This window comes from Oncorhynchus gorbuscha, linkage group LG06 (assembly GCF_021184085.1).
Source record: "Oncorhynchus gorbuscha isolate QuinsamMale2020 ecotype Even-year linkage group LG06, OgorEven_v1.0, whole genome shotgun sequence".
NCBI classification, from domain to species: domain Eukaryota; kingdom Metazoa; phylum Chordata; class Actinopteri; order Salmoniformes; family Salmonidae; genus Oncorhynchus; species Oncorhynchus gorbuscha.
In genome coordinates, this window is record NC_060178.1 from 44,883,330 (window position 1) to 44,906,123 (window position 22,794).

Consider the following 22,794-nt stretch of genomic DNA (forward strand, 5'->3'; position numbering starts at 1 on the left):
CTGCCATATGAGTTCTGTTATACTCACAGACATGATTCAAATAGTTTTAGAAACTTCAGAGTGTTTCCTATCCACCAGTAATAATATTATGCATATATTCCCATCTGGGAGAGAGAAGGAGGCCGTTTACTCTGGGAACGCCTTTCATCCAAAAGTGAAAATGCTGCCCCCTAGCCTCAACAGGTTTTAAGCAATGGCTTTTTTTCTGTCCAATCTTCTGTAAAGCACAGTTCTGTGGAGTGTGCGGCTTAATGTGGTCCTATGGACAGATACTCCAATCTCCGCTGTGGAACTTTGCAGCACCTTCAGGGTAATCTATGGTCTCTTTGTTGCCTCTCTGATTAATGCCCTCCTTGCCTGGTCCATGAGTTTTGGTGGGTGGCACTCTCTTGGCAAGCTTGTTGTGGTGCCATATTCTTTCCATGTTTTTAATAAAGGATTTAATGGTGCTCTGTGGGATGTTCAAAGTTTCTGATATGTTTTTATAACCCAACCCCGATCTGTACTTCTCCACAACGTTGTCCCTGACCTGTTAGGATAGCTCCTTGGTCTTCATGGTGCCCTTGTTTAGTGGTGTTGCAGTCTATGGGGCCTTTAAGAACAGGTCTATATAGACACCGATCATGTGACAGATCATGGGACACTTAGATTGCACACAGGTGGGCTTTATTTAACTAATAATGTGACTTCTGAAGGTAATTGGTTGCACCAGATCTTATTTAGGGGCTTCATAACAAAGAGGGTGAATACATATGCACCACTTTTCAGTTTTTTATTTATATTTATTTATTGAAACAAGTTTTTGTTTTGTGTGTGTGTGTCCATTACATGAAATCCAAATAAAAATCCATTTAAATTACAAGTTGTAATGCAACAAAATAGGACAAACGCCAACAGAGATGAATACTTTTGCAAGGCAATGTATGTGTTATTTTGTGTATGAGATGCTGAGTGTGTATGAGATGATGTGTGTCATACTGTGTATTATAAACCGGGTAGTTTGTGTACTGGATGCTGATTGTCTGAAAGCTGTGGTATTCCAGACAACATACCACGGGTATGACGCAACATCACGTGTTTACTGTTCTAATTATGTTGGTAACCAGTTTATAATAGCAATAAGGCACCTTGGGGGTTTGGGGTATATGGCCAACATACCACTGCTAAGGGCTGTATCCAGGCACTCCACTTTGGCCATATTATGAATCTTTAGACGTAGAAGTTACCATACCTGGTCTCAGGGATGGCTAACTATGGAAATCCCTTCGGTTTACTCAGTTAGGTAAATCTGTTTTAATTGTCTTTGGACCCTGTGTATGGAACAACCTACAGAATTCCCTACAACTGGGTGTTCTGGTGCCTCTTGGGCAGTTCAACATGTTGATTGGAGACCTCCTTGCCTGAGGAATGTGACTGTTTTTCTTGAATATTTGTATTACACTGTATTTTATTTAGTAACTTGTGTTAATGCAGGGTTCCATTGCAAAAGAGACCTTAGTCCCAATGTTGTTCAACATGCTCTCACAGTCTCACTGCAGAATTAGGCATTTCAAGTTAGTGTCCATCACTAGTCATGGGATTACACCCATCCACCAACTTTGTCCACAATGCCCTTGCAAAACTCAAACCTACTTTATGGTAATAGCGCTCACTGTTGCCCCTAGGTATGGATAGAAGTCCAATTTTGAAGTCATATTAGAAAATATACCACACCCCCTCTGGCCTTATTGCTTATTTAGATGTGGGAGTGTATAAGATGCTGTGTATACCATTGTGCCTCTACTGGTTCTGTCACCACTGTGTTTGTAATGCTGTGGGCTCGATGGGTCTCAGATAGAGTTATCTTCTCCCTGCGCAAATATTACAGAGTCAGAGCACTCTCTTGTGGAGCCAGCCAGAACTTCAGCACAAACTTTCCCAACTTTCTCTCTACTGAGATAGACTAACAATTACTACCAAAACTACCAAATCAGCAGTAATCTACTGTATGCCTTCTGTATGAGTCAGCACACCGGAGAGATGCTGTACTGAGAGATTACATTCAAGACTTATTAGGCCCAGTCCGTCCGTTAAATACCTAGCAGGTTGACACCTGTTGAGTTGACATGCTGCAATTTCTGCATACAAATACTGCAACTCCATAACTCCTCAAATACTGTAACTCCACAACTCCTCAAATACTGCAACTCCACAACTCCTCAAATACTGTAACTCCACAACTCCTCAAATACTGTAACTCCACAACTCCTCAAATACTGCAACTCCACAACTCCTCAAATACTGCAACTCCACAACACCTCAAATACTGTAACTCCACAACTCCTCAAATACTGCAACTCCACAACTCCTCAAATACTGTAACTCCACAACTCCTCAAATACTGTAACTCCACAACTTGTGCCCTGACATGAGAAAAAAACGACTTATTTTGTATTTGCACAGATAGTATGAACCTGTGTTATGTGTTATGTAGGGTTAAGGTACCTGTGTTATGTAGGGTTAAGGTACATGTGTTATGTAGGGTTAAGGTACATGTGTTATGTAGGGTTAAGGTACATGTGTTATGTAGGGTTAAGGTACCTGTGTTATGTAGGGTTAAGGTACATGTGTTATGTAGGGTTAAGGTACATGTGTTATGTAGGGTTAAGATACATGTGTTATGTAGGGTTAAGGTACATGTGTTATGTAGGGTTAAGGTACCTGTGTTATGTAGGGTTAAGGTACATGTGTTATGTAGGGTTAAGGTACATGTGTTATGTAGGGTTTATGTACCTGTGTTATGTAGGGTTAAGGTACATGTGTTATGTAGGGTTAAGGTACATGTGTTATGTAGGGTTAAGGTACATGTGTTATGTAGGGTTAAGGTACATGTGTTATGTAGGGTTAAGGTACCTGTGTTATGTAGGGTTAAGGTACATGTGTTATGTAGGGTTAAGGTACATGTGTTATAATATAATATAATAATAATAATAATATGTACCTGTGTTATGTAGCGTTAAGGTACATGTGTTATGTAGGGTTAAGGTACCTGTGTTATGTAGGGTTAAGGTACCTGTGTTATGTAGGGTTAAGGTACATGTGTTATGTAGGGTTAAGGTACATGTGTTATGTAGGGTTAAGGTACATGTGTTATGTAGGGTTTATGGACCTGTGTTATGTAGCGTTAAGGTACATGTGTTATGTAGGGTTAAGGTACATGTGTTATGTAGGGTTATGTAGGGTTAAGGTACATGTGTTATGTAGGGTTAAGGTACATGTGTTATGTAGGGTTATGTAGCGTTAAGGTACATGTGTTATGTAGGGTTAAGGTACATGTGTTATGTAGGGTTATGTAGCGTTAAGGTACATGTGTTATGTAGCGTTAAGGTACATGTGTTATGTAGGGTTAAGGTACATGTGTTATGTAGGGTTATGTAGCGTTAAGGTACATGTGTTATGTAGGGTTAAGGTACATGTGTTATGTAGCGTTAAGGTACATGTGTTATGTAGGGTTCATGTACCTGTGTTATGTAGGGTTATGTAGGGTTATGTAGGGTTATGTAGGGTTATGTAGGGTTCATGTACCTGTGTTATGTAGGGTTTTGTAGGATTGATGTACATGTGCTGTGTAGGGTTATGTAGCGTTAAGGTACATGTGTTATGTAGGGTTCATGTACCTGTGTTATGTACGGTTATTTAGGGTTAAGGTACATGGGTTATGTAGGGTTAAGGTACCTGTGTTATGTAGGGTTATGTAGCGTTAAGGTACATGTGTTATGTAGGGTTCATGTACATGTGTTATGTAGGGTTATGTAGGGTTAAGGTACATGGGTTATGTAGGGTTAAGGTACCTGTGTTATGTAGGGGTTTGTAGGATTGATGTACATGTGTTATGTAGGGTTATGTAGGGTTTATGTACCTGTGTTATATACGTTATGTTATGTAGGGTTTTATGTACATTTTACATTTGAGTCATTTAGCAGACGCTCTTATTCAGTAGTCAGTGCATATGTAGTGTTATGCAGGGGTTTATGCACCTGTGTCAAGAGCCTGTCTCAGTTCTGGGGGTCCGGTGGAGGCTGGGGGCGTCCGGTACAGTGGCTCACTCTCCAAGCCTAGACAAGAGTGGGGCAAAGGAATTAGTGAAAATAGTTACATTTCAATGCATCCACAAAATACTTTAGGCCTACTACATAATAATTCTATATTCATAAAGATGCATTCGAAGAGATCAAACATGGAGTCATGATAATTCCTGAATTGTGTACAATATGAATTACCAACATGTTTTTTTTTCTCTTAAGTTGTGGAAGTTTTTACCTTGTCTTTTCTCCAGAGCTTCTATCAGCCTGTGTAGCGCCACAGGAGCCTGTTCAGGCAGAGCACACACCTCTGGGGCCTCCCTTGGCCCCCCACCTAGAGAGAGAGACAGCAGAGAGAGAGAGAGAGAGAGAGAGAGAGAGAGAGAGAGAGAGAGAGATAGATGGGAGAGAGGGGGAGAGAGAGAGATAAAGAGGAAGAGAGGGAAAGGGAGGGAGAGAGAGAGAACAATGATCAGAGATGCTACACACATAAGACATACGCACTGAATCAAGCGAAACACAAGAAGACAAGCATAGTCCCTTAGTGCTTCACTTTGCTGACCCACACACAACCACATAGTAGAACAGTAAAAATTGTGTGAGAGAGAGAGAGAGAGAGAGAGAGAGAGAGAGAGAGAGAGAGAGAGAGAGAGAGAGAGAGAGAGAGAGAGAGAGAGAGAGAGAGCAGAAAGAGTGAGATAGGTTTGCATGTGCATGCTTAAATCTTTGACCTGTACCGTCTCTGTGCATCTCTGTCTATTTCAGGAGCAGCATTTCAATTCCGCTCTCCTGCTCCGTGTGACATATGCACTCTCCCCACTCACACATGCCACCTTCATCTTTTACCCCCATCCCACTGTGTGTGTAAGAGAGAGATTTTTTTTAAACAATACATTTCACAACACATTAAGTGTGTGCCCTCAGGCCACTACTCGACTACAACATATCTACAACACAAAACCCATGCGTACATGTTTGTATAGTGCGTATGTTATCATGTCTGTGTGTGTGTCTCTTCACAGTCCCTGCTGTTCCATAATGTGTATTTTACATGATGTGGAATAGAGTTCCATGGAGCCATGGTGGCCTCCCAAAGTCTGTTCTGGACTTGGGGACTGTGAGGAGACCTCTGGTGACATGTCTTGTAAGGTATACATAGGTGTCCGAGCTGTGTGCAGACAGCGCGGTGCGTTCAACATGTCAATACCTCTCACAAATACAAGTATTGATGAAGTCAATCTCTCCTCTACTTTCAGCCAGTAGAGATTGGCATGCATATTATTAATGTTAGCTCTCCATGTACATTTAATGGCCAGCAAGTGCTGCTCTGTTCTGGGCCAAGTGTAAAGTCCCTCTTTGTGGCACCTGACCACACAACTGGACAGTGGTCCAGGTGCGACAAAATCAGGGCCTGTAGGACCTGCCTTGTTGATAGCGTTGTTAAGAAGGCAGAGCAGTGCTTTATTATGGACAGACCTCTTTCCATCTTAGCTACAGTTGCATCAATATGTTTTGACCATTACAGTTTACAATCATGGGTTACACAAGCAGTTTAGTCTCCTCAACTTGCTAAATTTTCACATTATTCATTCGAAAAATGTTGTTGAGGTTTAGGGTTTAGTGAATAATTTGTCCCAAATACAATGCTTTTAGATATTTAAATATTTAGGATTAACTTTTTACTTTACACCTGTTCTGAAACTGACGGCAGCTTTTTGTTAAGTGGAGCAGTGATTTAACTTGCTTTGGTAGGTGAGTCATCAGCATACATAGACACACAGGTTTACTCAGAACCATTGGCAGGTCATTAGCAAAGATTGAAAAAAGTAAGGGCCCTAGACAGCTGCCCTGGGAAATGCCTGACTCTACCTGGATTATGTTGGCTTCCATTAATGAACACACGTGTTCAATTTGACAGGTAACTGTCGATCCACAATATAGCAGGGGATGTAAAGACATAACACAGCAGAAGATTTTGATAAAGTCAAAAACTGCACTGAAGTCTAACAAAACAGCTCCCACAATCTTTTTATTATACATTTCTGCCAATCAATCATCAGTCATTAGTGCCATACATCTTGAATGCCGTTCCCTGTAACCTTGCTGAAAATCTGTTGTTAATTAGTTTACTGTGAAATAGCATCGTATCTGGTCAAACATAATTTTTTCCAAAATTTGACTAAGGGTTGGTAACAGGCTTATTCGTCGGCTGTTTGAGCCAGCTATTTTTGTGTAGCGGAATTACTTTTTCTTACCTCCAGGCCTGAAGGCGCACATTTTCATGTGGGCAGTTTTGCTCGCAAAAGTGATTGCTGTCCTCGTTATGAAATGATCAAATTACATTGGTTGTCACTCATCTAATTACGCAGTTACATGCTTATTAGTTCGACACTGAAGGAGAAGACGCTTTGACAAGTTGTCACAAAAGATAAGGTATTTTCGGAAGGTAGAAAGAAAGTAGCATGAGGAACAAATGTTAGTGACCCGAGGATTCGTAGCGTTTGAATAGATTTTCTGAACGATACATGCTACATTTCAATCGGTTTGCGGTCCAGTGGAGTTTAAGTTCAAGGTTAAGTTCAAGCATCAGCCAATTAAAATCGTTGCGGTAGTTGCACGTGATCAAAGGCTATATGTTAGCTGTTCACATTACATAAGCTTGCACATATATCTCCATGCTAACCTCAGCAGGTGTAATCTAGAGGCGAAAGAAACGCACACCTATTTAGGTGAGGTGCTGGCTAGCGGAGTAGAACACTTAGAAACATTTTTACACTCTAGGAGCTCAGACACAAAAATATTTATATCCAATGTTTCGACAGACAAGATGTCTTCATCAGGGTATAATGACAAACACTGCGAGATGACTCATTTATATAGTGTCAAAAGACACACACAAGTGTCTGTATTCATGGCCAGTTGTGGCCTGATATCAATGGTTAATTCTCATATAATAAAATAGCATACAAAAAACATAAATGGATAGCGTACGATCATAGATACAATTTGGCTACATAAGCCTACAAACATTTACAGTAGCAACATCACAATCACAAGAATGGCTTCAGATCAAAGTCTACGTTGAGACCGAATCTTTAAATGAAAGATCCAGGCAGCTTCTCGCTTAATGTTTTTTTTTTGTCGAGGTCACTCCCTCTCTTAGGGAGGTGTCACGACTTCCGCCGAAGTTGGTCCCTCTCCTTGTTCGGCGGTCGACGTCACCGACCTTCTGGCCATCGCTGATCCATTTTTCATTTTCCATTGGTTTTGTCTTGTCTTCCATCACACCTGGTTCCAATCCCATCAATTACATGTTGTGTATTTAACCCTCTGTTTCCCCTCATGTCCTTGTCAGTGATTGTTTGATTGTTTGTTATGTGCAAGTTTTGTTCTGGTGTGAGACAGGTTTTGTACCCACTTTTATCATTTTGTATATTTTGGTTTTCGGAGATTTGTGAGCACTTATTATATACCAAGTTCATTCTCCTGCACCAGACTTCCCTGCCACCAGCGCGCACCCATTACAGGAGGGTGACATATTCGATGCCAATATAACGTAGGGATAAAATCGAGTGGTTTTCTTCCAAAAAAAACTCAGCAGGTGGCCGTGATTATTTTCTGTAACAAAATCCACATCAGCAAATTAAAATCGTTGACGTAGTTGGACGTGTTGCAACCCTTGTTCATGGAAACGTCTTCAACAGTCAAACAGCACGTTCTGATAATCAAAGCAACTATATCACGCGTATTTGACTGACTGGTCAAATTGCTCTCTGCGTAGAGTGCCTAGCTCCACGTAATTGTCGCAGATTGTGGCAAAGGGGTCGAATCTCACATGAGATTATTCCTCCCTTTGAAATGTGGAATTATATGTATTGTGGTAGTGTGTTGAAAAGGGACATAGCCTAAAGCTAATAGCTTGAAAATGAAGATTAAGAATGCATTTACTGTAATAAGGAACTACCTAGTTTATCAGCTTTGCAGACAAACACACTGCTATGGCCTAATAATCATATTGCATAGGCTACAGTTGACGTCGGAAGTGTAACGGATGTCGTTTGGAGATAGAGAGGAGGACCAAGGTGGAGCGTGGTAAGTGTTCATGATGATTTTAATTAAAGAAAGCACTGAACATTGAATCAAAACAATAAACAATGACGTGAATTTACAAAACCGTGTGGCCCAAAAACTCACACCGAAACAAACACCCACAAACCAAAAGTGAAACCCAGGCTACCTAAGTATGATTCTCAGTCAGAGACAACGAACAACACCTGCCTCTGATTGAGAACCATACCTCCTGCAGCAATGCACACCCATTATACTGCCACCCCCATGCTTCATGGTTGGGATGGTGTTCTTTGGCTTGCAAGCCTCCACCTTTTTACTCCAAACATAACGATGGTCATTATGGCCAAACAATTCAATTTTTGTTTCATCAGACCAGTAGGCATTTCTCCAAAAACTACGATCTTTGTCCCCATGTGCAGTTGCAAACCGTAGTCTGGATTTTTTATGGCGGTTTTTGGAGTAGTGGCCTCTTCCTTGCTGAGCGGCCTTTCAGGTTATGTCGATATAGGACTCATTTTTAATGTGGATATAAATACTTTTGTACCTGTTTCCTCCAGCATCTTCACAAGGTCCTTTGCTGTTGTTCTGGGATTGATTTGCACTTTTCGCACCAAAGCACGTTCATCTCTAGGAGACAGAACACGTCTCTTCCCTGAGAGGTATGACGGCTGCGTGGTCCCATGGTGTTTATACTTGCGCACTATTGTTTGTACAGATGAACGTGGTACCTTCAGGCGTTTGGAAATTTCTCCCAAGGATGAACCAGACTTGTGGAGGTCTACAATTTTTCTGAGATCTTGGCTGATTTCTTTTGATTTTCCCATGATGTCAAGCAAAGAGGTACTGAGTTTGAAGGTAGACCTTGAAATACATCCACAGGTACACCTCCAATGGACTTAAATGATGTCAATTAGCCTATCAGAAGCTTCTAAAGCCATGAAATCATTTTCTGGAATTTTCCAAGCTGTTTAAAGACACAGTCAACTTAGTGTATGTGAGCTTCTGACCCACTGGAATTGTGATACAGTGAATTATAACTGAAATAATCTGTCTGTAAACAATTGTTGGAAAAATTACCTGTGTTATGCACAAAGTAGATGTCCTAACCGACTTGCCAAAACTATAGTTTGTTAACAAAGAAAATTGTGGAGTGGTTGAAAAAAAAGTTTTAATGACTCCAACCTAAGTGTATGTAAACATCTGACTTCAACTGTATATTACATGGACCTGTACACATAAATGTAGACCTATGTTTTGAAAATCATCTACTTTGTCACGTGCGTTATTTGACTCAAGGACAAGCATTACAAAGTGTAATACAGTAGGACTTGACCTTGACCTATTTTATGAAATGCCATTGGTTTGTTGAAAAAATGTAGTTAAATCTCTGATAGGCTGTTGGGCAATATGGTACAGGAAATAATCACATCAACCTGCTGGGTTTAGCATTGGGCTACATGTGCAAGCTTACGTATTGGGAACAGCTAACGTTACGTTTTTAATCAAGTTTCAAGGTTTCCTGTCACATGTCCAAGTACAGTGAAATGACTTTCTTGGAAACTCTAACCCCAACAATGCAATAAACAATAACAATGTAATAGTCAAAATAACAAGGTAGAACAGAAACACACTATCACATGCAACTACGTCTGCAATTTTAACTGTCTGATACTTAAACCTTTTCTAATGTTCGCAAATATGGCCCCAACGGGTCTACGTATCCACAACGAGCAGTTAAAGGGTTAAACAATATCTAAGATTCATATAGAAGAAGCCAAGTAGAACTGAGAGCAGCTGTGAAATTCCCACTTTTGGGAATCAATTAGGAGACGAAAGAAAGAAACAAAGAAAGAAGCATCCCAGTTATGGATTAGCATATCCCTGTTGACTAATGTTTGACTGGTATTGTACATACTGTATGCACAGCTGTGAGAGCAGGTTACCTATACTGCCTCCTACATCCCATACACACAGCTGGGAAAGCAGGTTACCTATACTGCCTTCAACCGACCATACACACAGCTGGGAGAGCAGGTTACCTATACTGCCTCCTACATCCCATACACACAGCTGGGAAAGCAGGTTACATATACTGCCTCCTACATCCCATACACACAGCATCGAGAGCACTTTCCATGACATAGACTGACCAGGTGAATCTAGGTGAAAGCTATGATCCCTTATTGATGTCACTTGTTAATTCCACTTCAATCAGTGTAGCTGAAGTGGAGAAGAGAGGTTAAATAATGATTTTTAAGCCTTGAGATAATAGTGACAAGGATTGTGTGTGTGCCATTCAGACAAAAATATTGAAATGCCTTTGAGCGGGGTATGGTGGTAAATGCCAGGCCTTTGTGTCAGGAATTGCAACGCTGCTGGGTTTTTCACACTTTTCCCTGTGTGTCAAGAATGGTCCACCACCCAATGAACATCCAGCCAAAATGACACAACTGTGGGAAGCATTGTAGTCTACATGGACCAGCACCCCTGTGGAATGCTTTCGACACCTTGCAGAGTCCATGCCCAGACGAATTCAGGCTGTTCTGAGGACAAAAGGGGACGAAACTCAATATTAGGAAGGTGTTCCTAATGTTTGGTCTACACAGGGTATGTGCTTCAATCTAGGTTATAAATATGTGTTTAATACATGTGGATCACCGTGCATGTTAACCTATCTATTTCCCTCAACCACAGTATGTCTAAGTGGAGAGTCGTGCTGCTGGTGATAAACAGCATCGTCTCGAGCAGCAGCCCTGGCATGGCCTGCAGTGACCTGATGGTCACACTAGGGGGCATGTGACAGCCAGTCTGACTGGACACTGCACCATTAGTACTATACTGTATGAGCTCTCAGTTTGATGTCATTAAAACACATTACTTTAATAATAACCTGAGGAAAGTATGAATATATAATATAATTATCTAGTAATACCAGGCAATCAGAATCAAGCAGTGTTGTAAATATTTATCACGCTAAATGACTTGTAGTGTGTGTGCGCGTGTGCTCTGTGTGAGGGAGATTGTAGAGGTATGCGATATGAGATGGGTTCACAAAACACACATACACACATTCAAGCATGCATACACCGACGCATGCACGTACCCACGCATGCACGTGCATACACACATTGGCGGTCTGAGGGTAGGCTAGTGTCAGATGAGGTGAGAGAGGGTAGAGACAAAGAGAGGAAGCGAAGAGGAAAAGAGGAAGGGGGTCGTTTTCCTCATTTCAGTCTTTAGACCTGTAACAGAATGCAACCCCCTACCACCACCATCCTCTCCACCATCCCCCCCAAACACCACCACCCATATCCTCATTCACCACCCCCTGTCACCCCCAACCACCACCACCCCTATTCTCATCCACCATCCTCTCCACCATCCCCCCAAACACCACCACCCCTATCCTCATCCACCATCCTCTCCACCATCCCCCAAACACCACCACCCCTATCCTCATTCACTACCCCCTGTCACCCACAACCACCACCACCCCTATCCACTTCCACCACCCCCTGTCACCCCCAACCACCACCACCCCTATCCTCATCCACCACCCCCTGTCACCCCCAACCACCACCACCCCTATCCTCCTCCACCACCCCCTGTCACCCCCAACCACCACCACCCCTATCCTCATCCACCATTCTCATCCACCACCCCCTGTCACCCCCAACCACCACCACCCCTATCCTCCTCCACCACCCCCTGTCACCCCCAACCACCACCACCTCTATCCTCATCCACCATCCTCTCCATCATCCCCCCAAACACCACCACCCCATCCTCATCCACCATCCTCATCCACCACCCCCTGTCACCCCCAACCAACACCACCCCTATCCTCATCCACCATCCCTCCCAACCACCACCACCCCTATCCTTATCCACCATCCTCTCCACCATCCCTCCCAAACACCACCACCCCTATCCTCATCCACTATCCCCCGTATCAACCCCAACCGCCACTACCCCTATCCTCCCATCCCTTCCATTCCCCCCACCCCCTAATGGTTTTACACTGGCCCCTTCTTCTTTACCAGACAGACAGACAGACAGACAGACAGACAGACAGACAGACAGACAGACAGACAGACAGACAGACAGACAGACAGACAGACAGACAGACAGACAGACAGACAGACAGACAGACAGACAGACAGACAGACAGACAGACAGACAGACAGACAGACAGACAGACAGACAAAAAAAACATCACTCTTATCCTCACTGAGCCTAGACATAGATCTAGGTACAGGTGTATCATGGCAGACAGATGTTATGTCACTCTAATGACAGCTAACAACAGCATTATGAAGCGTTCATGGCTACCCTATGTAGTGAAGTGGCAGGGTAGCCTAGTGGTTAGAGCGTTGGACTAGTAACCAAAAGGTTGCAAGTTCAAATCCCTGAGCTGACAAGGTAGAAATCTGTCGTTCTGCCCCTGAACAGACAGTTAACCCACTGTTCCTAGGCCGTCATTGAAAATAAGAATTTGTTCTTAACTGACTTGCCTAGTAAAATAAAGCTCATAAAAAAAGTGTTTAGCCTTTAACTGTAGCATAGTGTATGTGGTAACCAGCCTCCACACAGACAGAAACAGGCGGACGGACAGGTGGAGTGGAGCACACCATCTATTATTCACCATGGCTAAAATAAGACAAGCGACAGAACAGTTTGTTCCCAGTTAACTTAGAACACTCATTAACGGCTAGAATTACTCTCTGTACTTCCAACTACACCATCTCTTCTCTCGGCGTACCAGACAGACAGCACAGCATTACCCACTGCACAGTCAGTCACTGTTAATCTGCACAAATGGCCGTGGTGGTTTTAACTCATGCTTTTGGCAGGGTAATGGGCACACCTGCTACAGTGATGATGTCCAAAGGCACTACTGCTAGTGGTAATGACCGTGTACTGACACTTTGCCAGGGAAGGTTTCAATGTCTTTGTATGTGCGCTTATCAAGTAATACTGTGAGGGAACTGAAAAAACAGTTAAAGTTATTGGCTACTGTACTTTTACTCTGAAGGCAAATTATGTTAGTCTGTACCTGTCTGTTGAGCTAACAATTCACTCCTTGTACTCTGTGTCATTGAGAAATTATTTACAATTTATCACAGCGTTGCTCACCCGGAACATCTCTCTCATCCCTCTCCTCCTACCCGTCCTGATCTTTCTCTCCGTCTACTTGTCACACTGGACCTCCGTGTCAATAAGTGCTCTTTATCCTGAGAACCTGTCTATACCCTGGTTTCTGACTGATGAGAGGCCCAGTCAGAGACAGCTTCCCCAGCCCCTGAGCCATTTCCCTGGGCAGACATCCAGCCACCCCCCCCCCTTCTTCCTCCCCATCTCTCCATCTACCTCCCTCCACTCTACGTTTTCCATCTCAACCCCATTCATCAACTCTGACAGATAGGCCCACCCCCCTTCCGTCCACCTTCAAAATGGAATCAACAGGGACTCCATGCCGGTTCCAAATTCCCACTCTCTCTCACACACACACACACACACACACACACACACACACACACACACACACACACACACACACACACACACACACACACACACACACACACACACACACACACACACACACACACACACACACACACACACACACACACACACACACACACTTCCCTCGCACACACATCCCCTAACCTGGAAAGTAAACATTGCATTGAATAATTTATTAAAGGGAGTTGAACTGGCTGATTTAGCCTCAGTTTTAATCCTCCTCATTAGGAAATGCAACTGAGAATGAGATTTGGGTCTTGGAGGCGTGCTTTGATGTGGGTGTCTCTTGTGTGTTTGTTCGCACATGGGAAGCGTTTGTATTTCCACTCTGCCAAAACAATACACAGTTAGTCACTCACCCTTTTAGATAACTTGAAACAGTCTGACCAGGTCTTGTGTCTGGAAGTAGCCTAGGCTAGCTAGTAAGCTAATTAACTTCAGCCCCCGGTGTGTGACAGTGGCAAAGTTGGTTTGACTTTGGATAGCCTATCTGTGGGGCTAGTTAGGGACAGACAATAAATTACACAATGTAAATGGGGCAATATTTACAAGTGGAAAGCCATTTAGTTTAGTTTTCTCATTAAATGCTTTCGATATTTGAATATGAATATATGAATTTCTACAATTTATAGTTGGTTTGTTGACTCCTGGAGAAAAAATATATATATTACAATAATCAACACAGACCCACAGCGACACCCAGCACACCCAGCCACAGAATTAATGACACAAGTGATGACATCAGGAAAACAGTCCACCAGAAAGGGATTCTACGGTCAATGGAATCACACAGAAAAATTGACAAACAATGCTGTTTAGCACGTGAATGCATTCAATATAAGCTTGAGTGTGGCTGTGTGTCTTTGATGTGAGAGTCTGTTGAAATATTAGTGTTACGCGATGGTTACGCGCATGTGTGTGATGGTTTATGTCAATGGTTATGTGTGTGAACCTCGTCAGGTCTTGGCCCAGAACATAGAGAGAGAGAAGCACTGCATCTCAGTGCTAGAGGAGTCACTACAGACACCCTGGTTTAAATCCAGGCTGATTCACAACTGGCTGTGATTGGGAGTCCAATAGGGCGGCGCGCAATTGGCCCAGCGTTGTCCGGGTTTGACTGGTGTAGGCCGTCATTGTAAATAAGAATTTGTTCTGAAATGACTTGCCTAGTTAAATAAAAAATAAAAGCATTGGGTCTGTGGCAGATATTATTTATATATACAGTTGAAGTCGTAAGTTTACATACGCCTTAGCCTAAGACATTTAAACTCAGTTTTGAACAATTCCTGACATTTACTCCAAGTAAAAATGCCCTGTCTTAGTTCAGTTAGGATCACCACTTTATTTTAAAAATGTGAAATGTCAGAATAATAGTAGAGAATGATTTATTTCATCTTTAATTTCTTTCATCACATTCCCAGTGGGTCAGATGTTTACATACACTAAATTAGTATTTGGTAGAATTGCCTTTAAATTGTTTAACTTCGGTCAAATGTTTTGGGTAGCCTTCCGCAAGCTTCCGACAATAAGTTGGGTGAATTTTGGCCCATTCCTCCTGACAGAGCTGGTGTAACTCAGTCAGGTTTGTAGGCCTCCTTGTTCGCACACACTTTTTCAGTTCTGCCCACAAAGTTTCTATGGGATTGAGGTCAGGGCTTTGTGATGGCCACTGTAAAACCTTGACTTTGTTGTCCTTAAGCCATTTTGCCAGAAGTTTGGATGTATGCTTGGGGTCATTGTCCATTTGGAAGATCCATTTGCGACCAAGCTTTTAACTTCCTGACTAACATCTTGAGATGTTGCTTCAATATATCCACATAATTTTCCTGCCTCATGATGCCATCTATTTTGTGAAGTGTACCAGTCCCTCCTGCAGCAAAGCACCCCCGCAACATTATGCTGCCACCCCCGTGCTTCACGGTTGGGATGGTGTTCTTCAGCTTGCAAGCCTCCCCCTTTTTCCTCCAAACATAATGATGGTCATTATGGCCAAACAGTTCTATTTTTGTTTCATCAGACCAGAGGACATTTCTCCAAAAAGTATGATATTTGTCCCCATGTGCAGTTGCAAACCGTAGTCTGGCATTTTTATGGCAGTTTTGGAGCAGTGGCTTCTCCCTTTAGAGCGGCCTTTCAGGTAATGTCGATATAGGACTCGTTTTACTGTGGATATAGATACTTTTGTACCTGTTTTCTTCCAGCATCTTCACAAGGTCCTTTGCTGTTGTTCTGGGATTGATTTGCACTTTTCGCACCAAAGTCCATTCAACTCCAGGAGACAGAAAACAGCTCCTTCCTGAGTGGTAGGACGGCTGCGTGGTCCCATGGTGTTTATACTGGCGTACTATTGTTTGTACAGATGAACGTGGTACCTTCAGGCATTTGGAAATTGCTTCCAAGGATGAACCAGACTTGTGGAGGTCTACCAAAATAAATTCTGAGGTCTTGGCTAATTTCTTTTGATTTTCCCATGATGTCAAACAAATACAGAATGCATCTCCTTCCTGAGCGGTATGATGGCTGCGTGGTCCCATGGTGTTTATACTTCCGTAATATTGTTTGTAGAAAGAAGCGCTGATTTTGAAGGTAGGCCTTGAAATACATCCACAGGTACACCTCCAATTGACTCAAATTATGTCAATTAGCCTTTCAGAAGCTTCTAAAGCCTGACATCATTTTCCGGAATTGTCCAAGCTGTTTAAAGGCACAGTCAACTTAGTGTATGTAAACTTCTGACCCACTAGAATTGTGATTCAGTGAATTATAAGTGAAATAATCTGTCTGTAAACAATTGTTGGAAAAATTACCTGTGTCATGCACAAAGTAGATGTCCTAACCGACTTGCCAAAACTATAGTTTGTGGTTGAAAAACAAGTTTTAAGGACTCCAACCTAAGTGGATGTAAACTTCTGACTTCAACTGTATATACTGAGTGTACAAAACATTAAGAACACCTGGTCTTTCCATGACATAGACTGACCAGGTGAAAGCTACCATCTCTTGTTGATGTCACTTGTTAAATCCACTTCAATCAGTGGTTGAAGGAGAGTAGTCAGGTTAAAGGATTCTTCAGCCTTGAGACAATTGAGACATGGATTGTGTATGTGTGCCATTCAGAGGGTGAATGCGCAAGGCACAGTATTTAACTGCAAATGGTAGTAGGTGCCAGGTCACCTGTGATACAAGTCATTATTTGACGTCCATCCATGTCTGAGGACGTCGGGAGATGACGTGGAAACCAGCCACTATGGGCAACAGTGAACAAAGTTACCTTCAAGTAGGTTTAGGTTTTGCTAAGGTGTTGTGGACACGGATGGCATATCAGCATAAGCATCTGCCTCTGGTGCCCAAGGTTACATGTTCAATTCCAGCAATAGAACATTTTTGTTTTAAGCCTATCCCAAACCTTAACCCTTAACTTAACCATTCGGAGTTAATGCCTAACCTTAAGATTTCAGAGTCAATGCCTAAACTTAACCTTAACCTTAAAAATGTGGTGTTAATTCCTAAACTGAACCTTAAACACTTTTTGACGCTTGGAACCACTAGAAATGTGATGTTTGAGAATCATGGATGAACATCTAATTCTGACGTCAGACTGTGAGAGCTTGTTGTGCCAGGTGCACTGGTTTGTGTCAAGAGCTGCAACACTGCTGGGTTTTTCACACTCAACAGTTTCTTGTGTGTATCAAGAATGGTCCACCACCCAAAGGACATCCAGCCAACTTAACACAACTGTGGGAAGCATTGGAGTCAACATGGGACAGCATCCCTGTGTAACTCAATAGTAGGAATGTGTTCTTAATGTCTTGTACACTCAGGGTATATATAATTAAGTTAAGGGAGAATGGACTTGTAGTTTTCTACTATGTCTATGTGCGTACGTGCGTGTGTGTGTGTGTGTGTGTGTGTGTGTGTGTGTGTGTGTGTGTGTGTGTGTGTGTGCGCGTGCGGGTGTACCACTGACCGATACACCCCATGACCAAAAGAATGTGGACACATGCTCATCGACCCTCTCATACCAAAATCATGGGCATTAATATGGAGTTGGTTCCCTCTTTGCTGCTATAACAGATTCCACTCTTCTGGGAAGACATTCCACTATCTGTTGGAACATTGCTGCGTGGACTTTCTTCCATTCAGCCACAAGAGCATTAGTGAGGTTGGGTACTGACATTGGCCGATTAGGCCTGGTTCGCAGTTAGTATTACAATTCATCCCAAATACGTTTGATGGGGTTGAGGTCAGGGCTCTGTGCAGGCAAGTCAGAGTTAGGATTTCCCTTCACTGGAACTAATGGACCTAGCCTGAACCAACAAAAACAACCGCAGACCACTATTCATCCTCCACCAAACTTTACAGTTGACACTATGCATTGGAGCAGGTACTGTAGTGTTTTCGTGGCATCCGCCAAACTGATATTAGTCCGTCGAACTGTCAGATGGTGAAGCGTGATTCATCACTCTAGAGAACGCGTTTCCACTGCTCCAGAGTCCAATGGCGGTGAGCTTTACACCACTTCAGCTGACACTTGGCATTGCGCATGGTGATCTTAGGCTTGTGGGCAGCTGCTTGGCCATGGAAACCCATTTCATGAAGCTCCCACAGAACAGTTCTTGTTCGTGCTGACGTTGCTTTCAGAGGCAGTTTGGAACTCGGTAGTTAGTGTTCCAACTAGGGCTGTGGCAGTCACAAAATTTCTTCTGCCGGTGATTGTCGAGCAAATAACTGTTGGCCTTATGGTAATGGTCTGTTAATTAACACAAACACGTTATAATCTACTGGCTTCCAGACTACAAGCCACTGATGCGGACTTTTTTAACATCTACATTTTAAAAAGTCTAATAAATCCATGTAATATAGCCTACAACTTCACAAGAAATCCATTAGTTATTTTAGACAGGTCTAAAGAAACAAGATATGAAGAAAATGAAGTCTATTTCAGGAGAATACCATAGCCTATTCTGAGTTGTCCTTGTGCTAGGTCCTGATCTGGCTATGCCATATGGCTGTGGGTTACACTAGTTCATTTGGCAGACAAGATTTGCTTATAATTCTGTGCCATTATTTTATAGCATGAAGAATACAATTGAACAAAGCTGAATTAAATACAATATACATTATATTTTCTCCAAACAATTTGAGGGAGTACACATATGGCTATTCTGTGTTGAGCGGTTAACAAAGAAATAGCCAAATCCACTCATTTGAAGGGAGTCCACATACTTTGTATATATAGTGTAGATAGAGGGAGTATGTACATGCTCCAATATCCAATAATGGGTACAGTTCAGTTGAAGACTGTAAATGTAGGCCAGACCACAGCGCTGCTATCTTCCACAAATTATTCAGTGGAGCAATCTGTTCAATGCAGCCCAGTCAACCCATGTGTGTGTGTGTGTGTGTGTGTGTGTGTGTGTGTGTGTGTGTGTGTGTGTGTGTGTGTGTGTGTGTGTGTGTGTGTGTGTGTGTGTGTGTGTGTGTGTGTGTGTGTGTGTGTGTGTGTGTGTGTGTGTGTGTGTGTGTGTGTGTGTGGTTGTTCAAAACATTCAACAGATGCCCTTTTTTACATACAGATCACACTCTTTTAATTAGCCTGTCTTGAATAAGAAATACATTTTTTTCCCATTAACCCATTCCCATTATCAAAGAGGGACAAATACAATACAATGCAAATAAACACGCAGCAAACAGAGGAGAAAAGAAACCACTTATACTATGCACAGATAACCTTGAACGGTGAAGTGAAAAGAAGTATTATGTTTTTCAATAGAGGATTTTATCTGAATTTGTTCAACCCCTTCATGTACTTTACGGTTTCATGGCATCTGCCAAGAGAAGACTGTGTATATGTGTGTCTGTCTGTGGCTGTGAAGAGGTTGAGCCATTGAAGCCTCTTAGGTCAAACAGTGTTTTATAATGAATACGAAGAGAATACAAGCAACCATGAAGAACAATTAAATAATTTTCAATATCATCACCAAAGTTTCTTCTCAGGGGGTGGCAGGTAGCTTAGCAGTTAGAGTGTTGGACCAGTAACTGGAAGGTCGCTAGTTCAAATCCCAGAACCAGCAAGGTTAAACATCTGCCAGTGTGCCTTTTGAGCAAGGCACTTGAAGTAACTGAAAAAAATATATATTCTGTTTGCTAATGATCTGTAATGCGTGTGTACTGGCAGCAGAGAAGTCAGGCGTGGGAGAACAAAGACTGTTTTACAATGGTGCAGTAATAATAAAAATTACCGTGAACAAAAACAATAAATAAATACAATGGGATGAAACCCTTCGCACGCCAGACATAGCGTGCACAAACTCTTACAATCAACAATACCGGACAAGGACATGTGGGGAACAGAGGGTTAAATACACAACATGTAATTGATGGGATTGAAACCAGGTGTGTGGGAAGACAAGACAAAACAAATGGAAAATGAAAGGTGGATCGGGGATGGCTAGAAGACCGTCTTCCGCCGAACGTCGCCGGAGCAGGGAGAGGGACCGACTTCGGAGGAAGTCGTGACATAATCAAATAATGCTGTTAACTTGTCCTTTACTTGTAGCTGTGGCCAAAGCATACATTTGAGAAAAAAAACACAGTAAAATCTCATCTCAAACTTTTGTTTTTGAAACAACCATTTCAAAACATGCTTGAAATGTTGACATCATCCTCTCTGGCCAAGACAGCCCCATATGTGATTGGTCCAGCAGCTTTTTATTTTTTATCAAAATCTCCGGTGGGGAGAAGGATTCTTCTCGGGACTAGGGGTAGCAGCTGCACAGACACTTTGGAAGATCTAGTTTAAAGTGCCTAGTGGTTAAATGAGTGAGAAATAGATGTAATTGTCGTGATAGTTTGTGAGTGGGCAACATATACTAATTAAAAAAATTCACATGTTAAATTATTTTGCCATATTACATTATTTTATCATTTCCATGTGGAGAGTTTGTGTTACTACTTTACACAAGCTTTTTTTTACCTCATGAAATTACACATAATTGTTACCTCAGATTGGCGATGAAGTTAACATTTATCAAGATGACACTAAATTGATTGCTTTTAATGCAACCGCTGTGTCAGATTTAAAAAGAACTTTACGGAAAAAGCAAAATATGAGTACAGCGCTCAGAGCCCAATCCAGCCAAAGAAATATCCGCCATGTTGGAGTCAAAAGAAGTTAGAAATAACATTATAAATATTAACTTACCTTTGATGATCTTCATCAGAATGCACTCCCAGGAATCCCAGTTCGACAATAAATGACTGATTTGTTCCATAAAGTCCATCATTTATGTCCAAATAGCCATTTGTTGTTAGCGTGTTCAGCCCAGTAATCCATCTTCATGAGGCGTGAGCACTACGTCCAGACAAAAAACTCGAACATTTCCGTTACAGGACATAGAAACATGTCAAACGATGTATGGAATCAATCTATAGGATGTTTTTAACATAAAACTTCAATAATGTTCCAACCTGAGAATTACATTGTCTGTAGAAAAGCACTGGAACGAGAGCTAACTCTGTCGGGACCACACGTCACGAGCCTGAGACACTCTGCCAGACCACTGACTCATTCAGCTCCCATTCCCCCCTCTATAGCAGAAGCCTGAAACAAGTTTCTAAAGACAGTTGACATCTAGTGGAATCCTTCGGAAGTGCAACTTGACCCCATAGACACTGTGTATTCGGTAGGCCAAGCTTTGAAAAACGACAAACCTCAGATTTCCCGCTTCCTGGTTGGATTTTTCTCAGGTTTTCGCCTGCCATGTGAGTTCTGTTATACTCACACACATCATTCAAACAGTTATATAAACTTCAGAGTGTTTTCTATCCAATACTAATGATATGCATACATTAGCATCTGGGACAGAGTAGCTGTCAGTTTACTCTGGGCACCTTATTCATCCAAAAGTGAAAATGCTGCCCCCTAATCCCAACAGATTAATATCATTGGTTTGGTCAAATTGATTTTATCATACACGCTTGTCTGTCGCAGGATTTAGAACGCAGTTGGGGCAACTCTCTAAATGAGAGCCAACCCGTCACTATTTTGTTGAAATATCCAGTCAACAAAGTGTTTCCATTATCGCATTGTCCATGTACCGTAAACAAAGTCGCACAAGGAGATGAGTCGATAAATGGCTACAACAGGTTTTCATCTACCCAAGTTCGCTGTGGTTTGTCTTTTTGATGAGCGGAAATGTATTTCTCAGCCCCAGAAACTAGAATATGCATATTATTGTCAGATTAGGACAGAAAACCCTCTAAAGTTTCCAAAACTGTAAAAATATTGTCTGTGAGTATAACAGAACTGATATTGCAGGCAAAAACCTGAGGAAAATCCAATCAGGAAGTGCCTCTTATTTTGAAACCTCTCTGTTCCTATGCATGCCTATCCTCCATTTAAAGGGATATCAACCAGATTCCTTTTGTATGGCTTCCCGAAGGTGTCAACAGTCTTTATACATAGTTTCAGGCTTTTATTTAGAAAAATGAGCGTGAAAGATCACATTGCGTGAGTGGGTAGGTGGGGGCTGTCAGAGTGAGTTTTGCCCTACAGAGTAAAGCGGCCATTGTTCCTCCCGTTGTTATTGAAACACCTTTAACATCCGGTTGATATATGATTGAATATATATTTTAAAAACAACCTGAGGATTGATTATAAAAAACATTTGACATGTTTCTGTGGACATTATGGATATTATGTGGATCTTTCGTCTGCTTTGTCGTGACCGCTCTTTCCTGTGGATTTCTGAACATAACGCGACAAACAAATGGAAATCTTTATAGAACAAAAGGAACATTTGTTGTGTAACTGGGAGTCTCGTGAGTGAAAACATCCGAAGATCATCAAAGGTAAACGATTATTTTAATTGCTTTTCTTATTTTCGTGACCTAGCTACTTAATGCTTAGTGTACATAATGTTTTGTTATGCTATCGATAAACTTACACAAACGCTTGGATTGCTTTCACTGTAAAGCATCATTTCCAAATCTGAGATGACAGGTGGATTAACAAAAGGCTAAGCTGTGTTTTACAATATTGCACTTGTGATTTCTTGAATATGAATATTTTTTTATAATATTATTTGACTGTGGCGCTATGCTATTCAGCGGTTGCTGACGAAAATGATCC

At 42.0% G+C, this 22,794-nt stretch overlaps 1 protein-coding gene across 1 annotated transcript in view; it reads right to left on the reverse strand.

The window, feature by feature from the left end:
• The window catches only part of LOC124038008 (phosphatidylinositol 3-kinase regulatory subunit gamma), a 296,718-nt gene that overhangs the window by 208,356 nt on the left and 65,568 nt on the right, over positions 1-22,794 (reverse strand). The window contains exons 3-4 of the mRNA XM_046353357.1: positions 4,300-4,395; positions 4,017-4,094 (exon numbers count right to left, since the gene is read on the reverse strand). Coding sequence (XP_046209313.1) covers positions 4,017-4,094; positions 4,300-4,395 — 174 coding nt within the window. The remainder of the gene's footprint in view (positions 1-4,016; positions 4,095-4,299; positions 4,396-22,794) is intronic.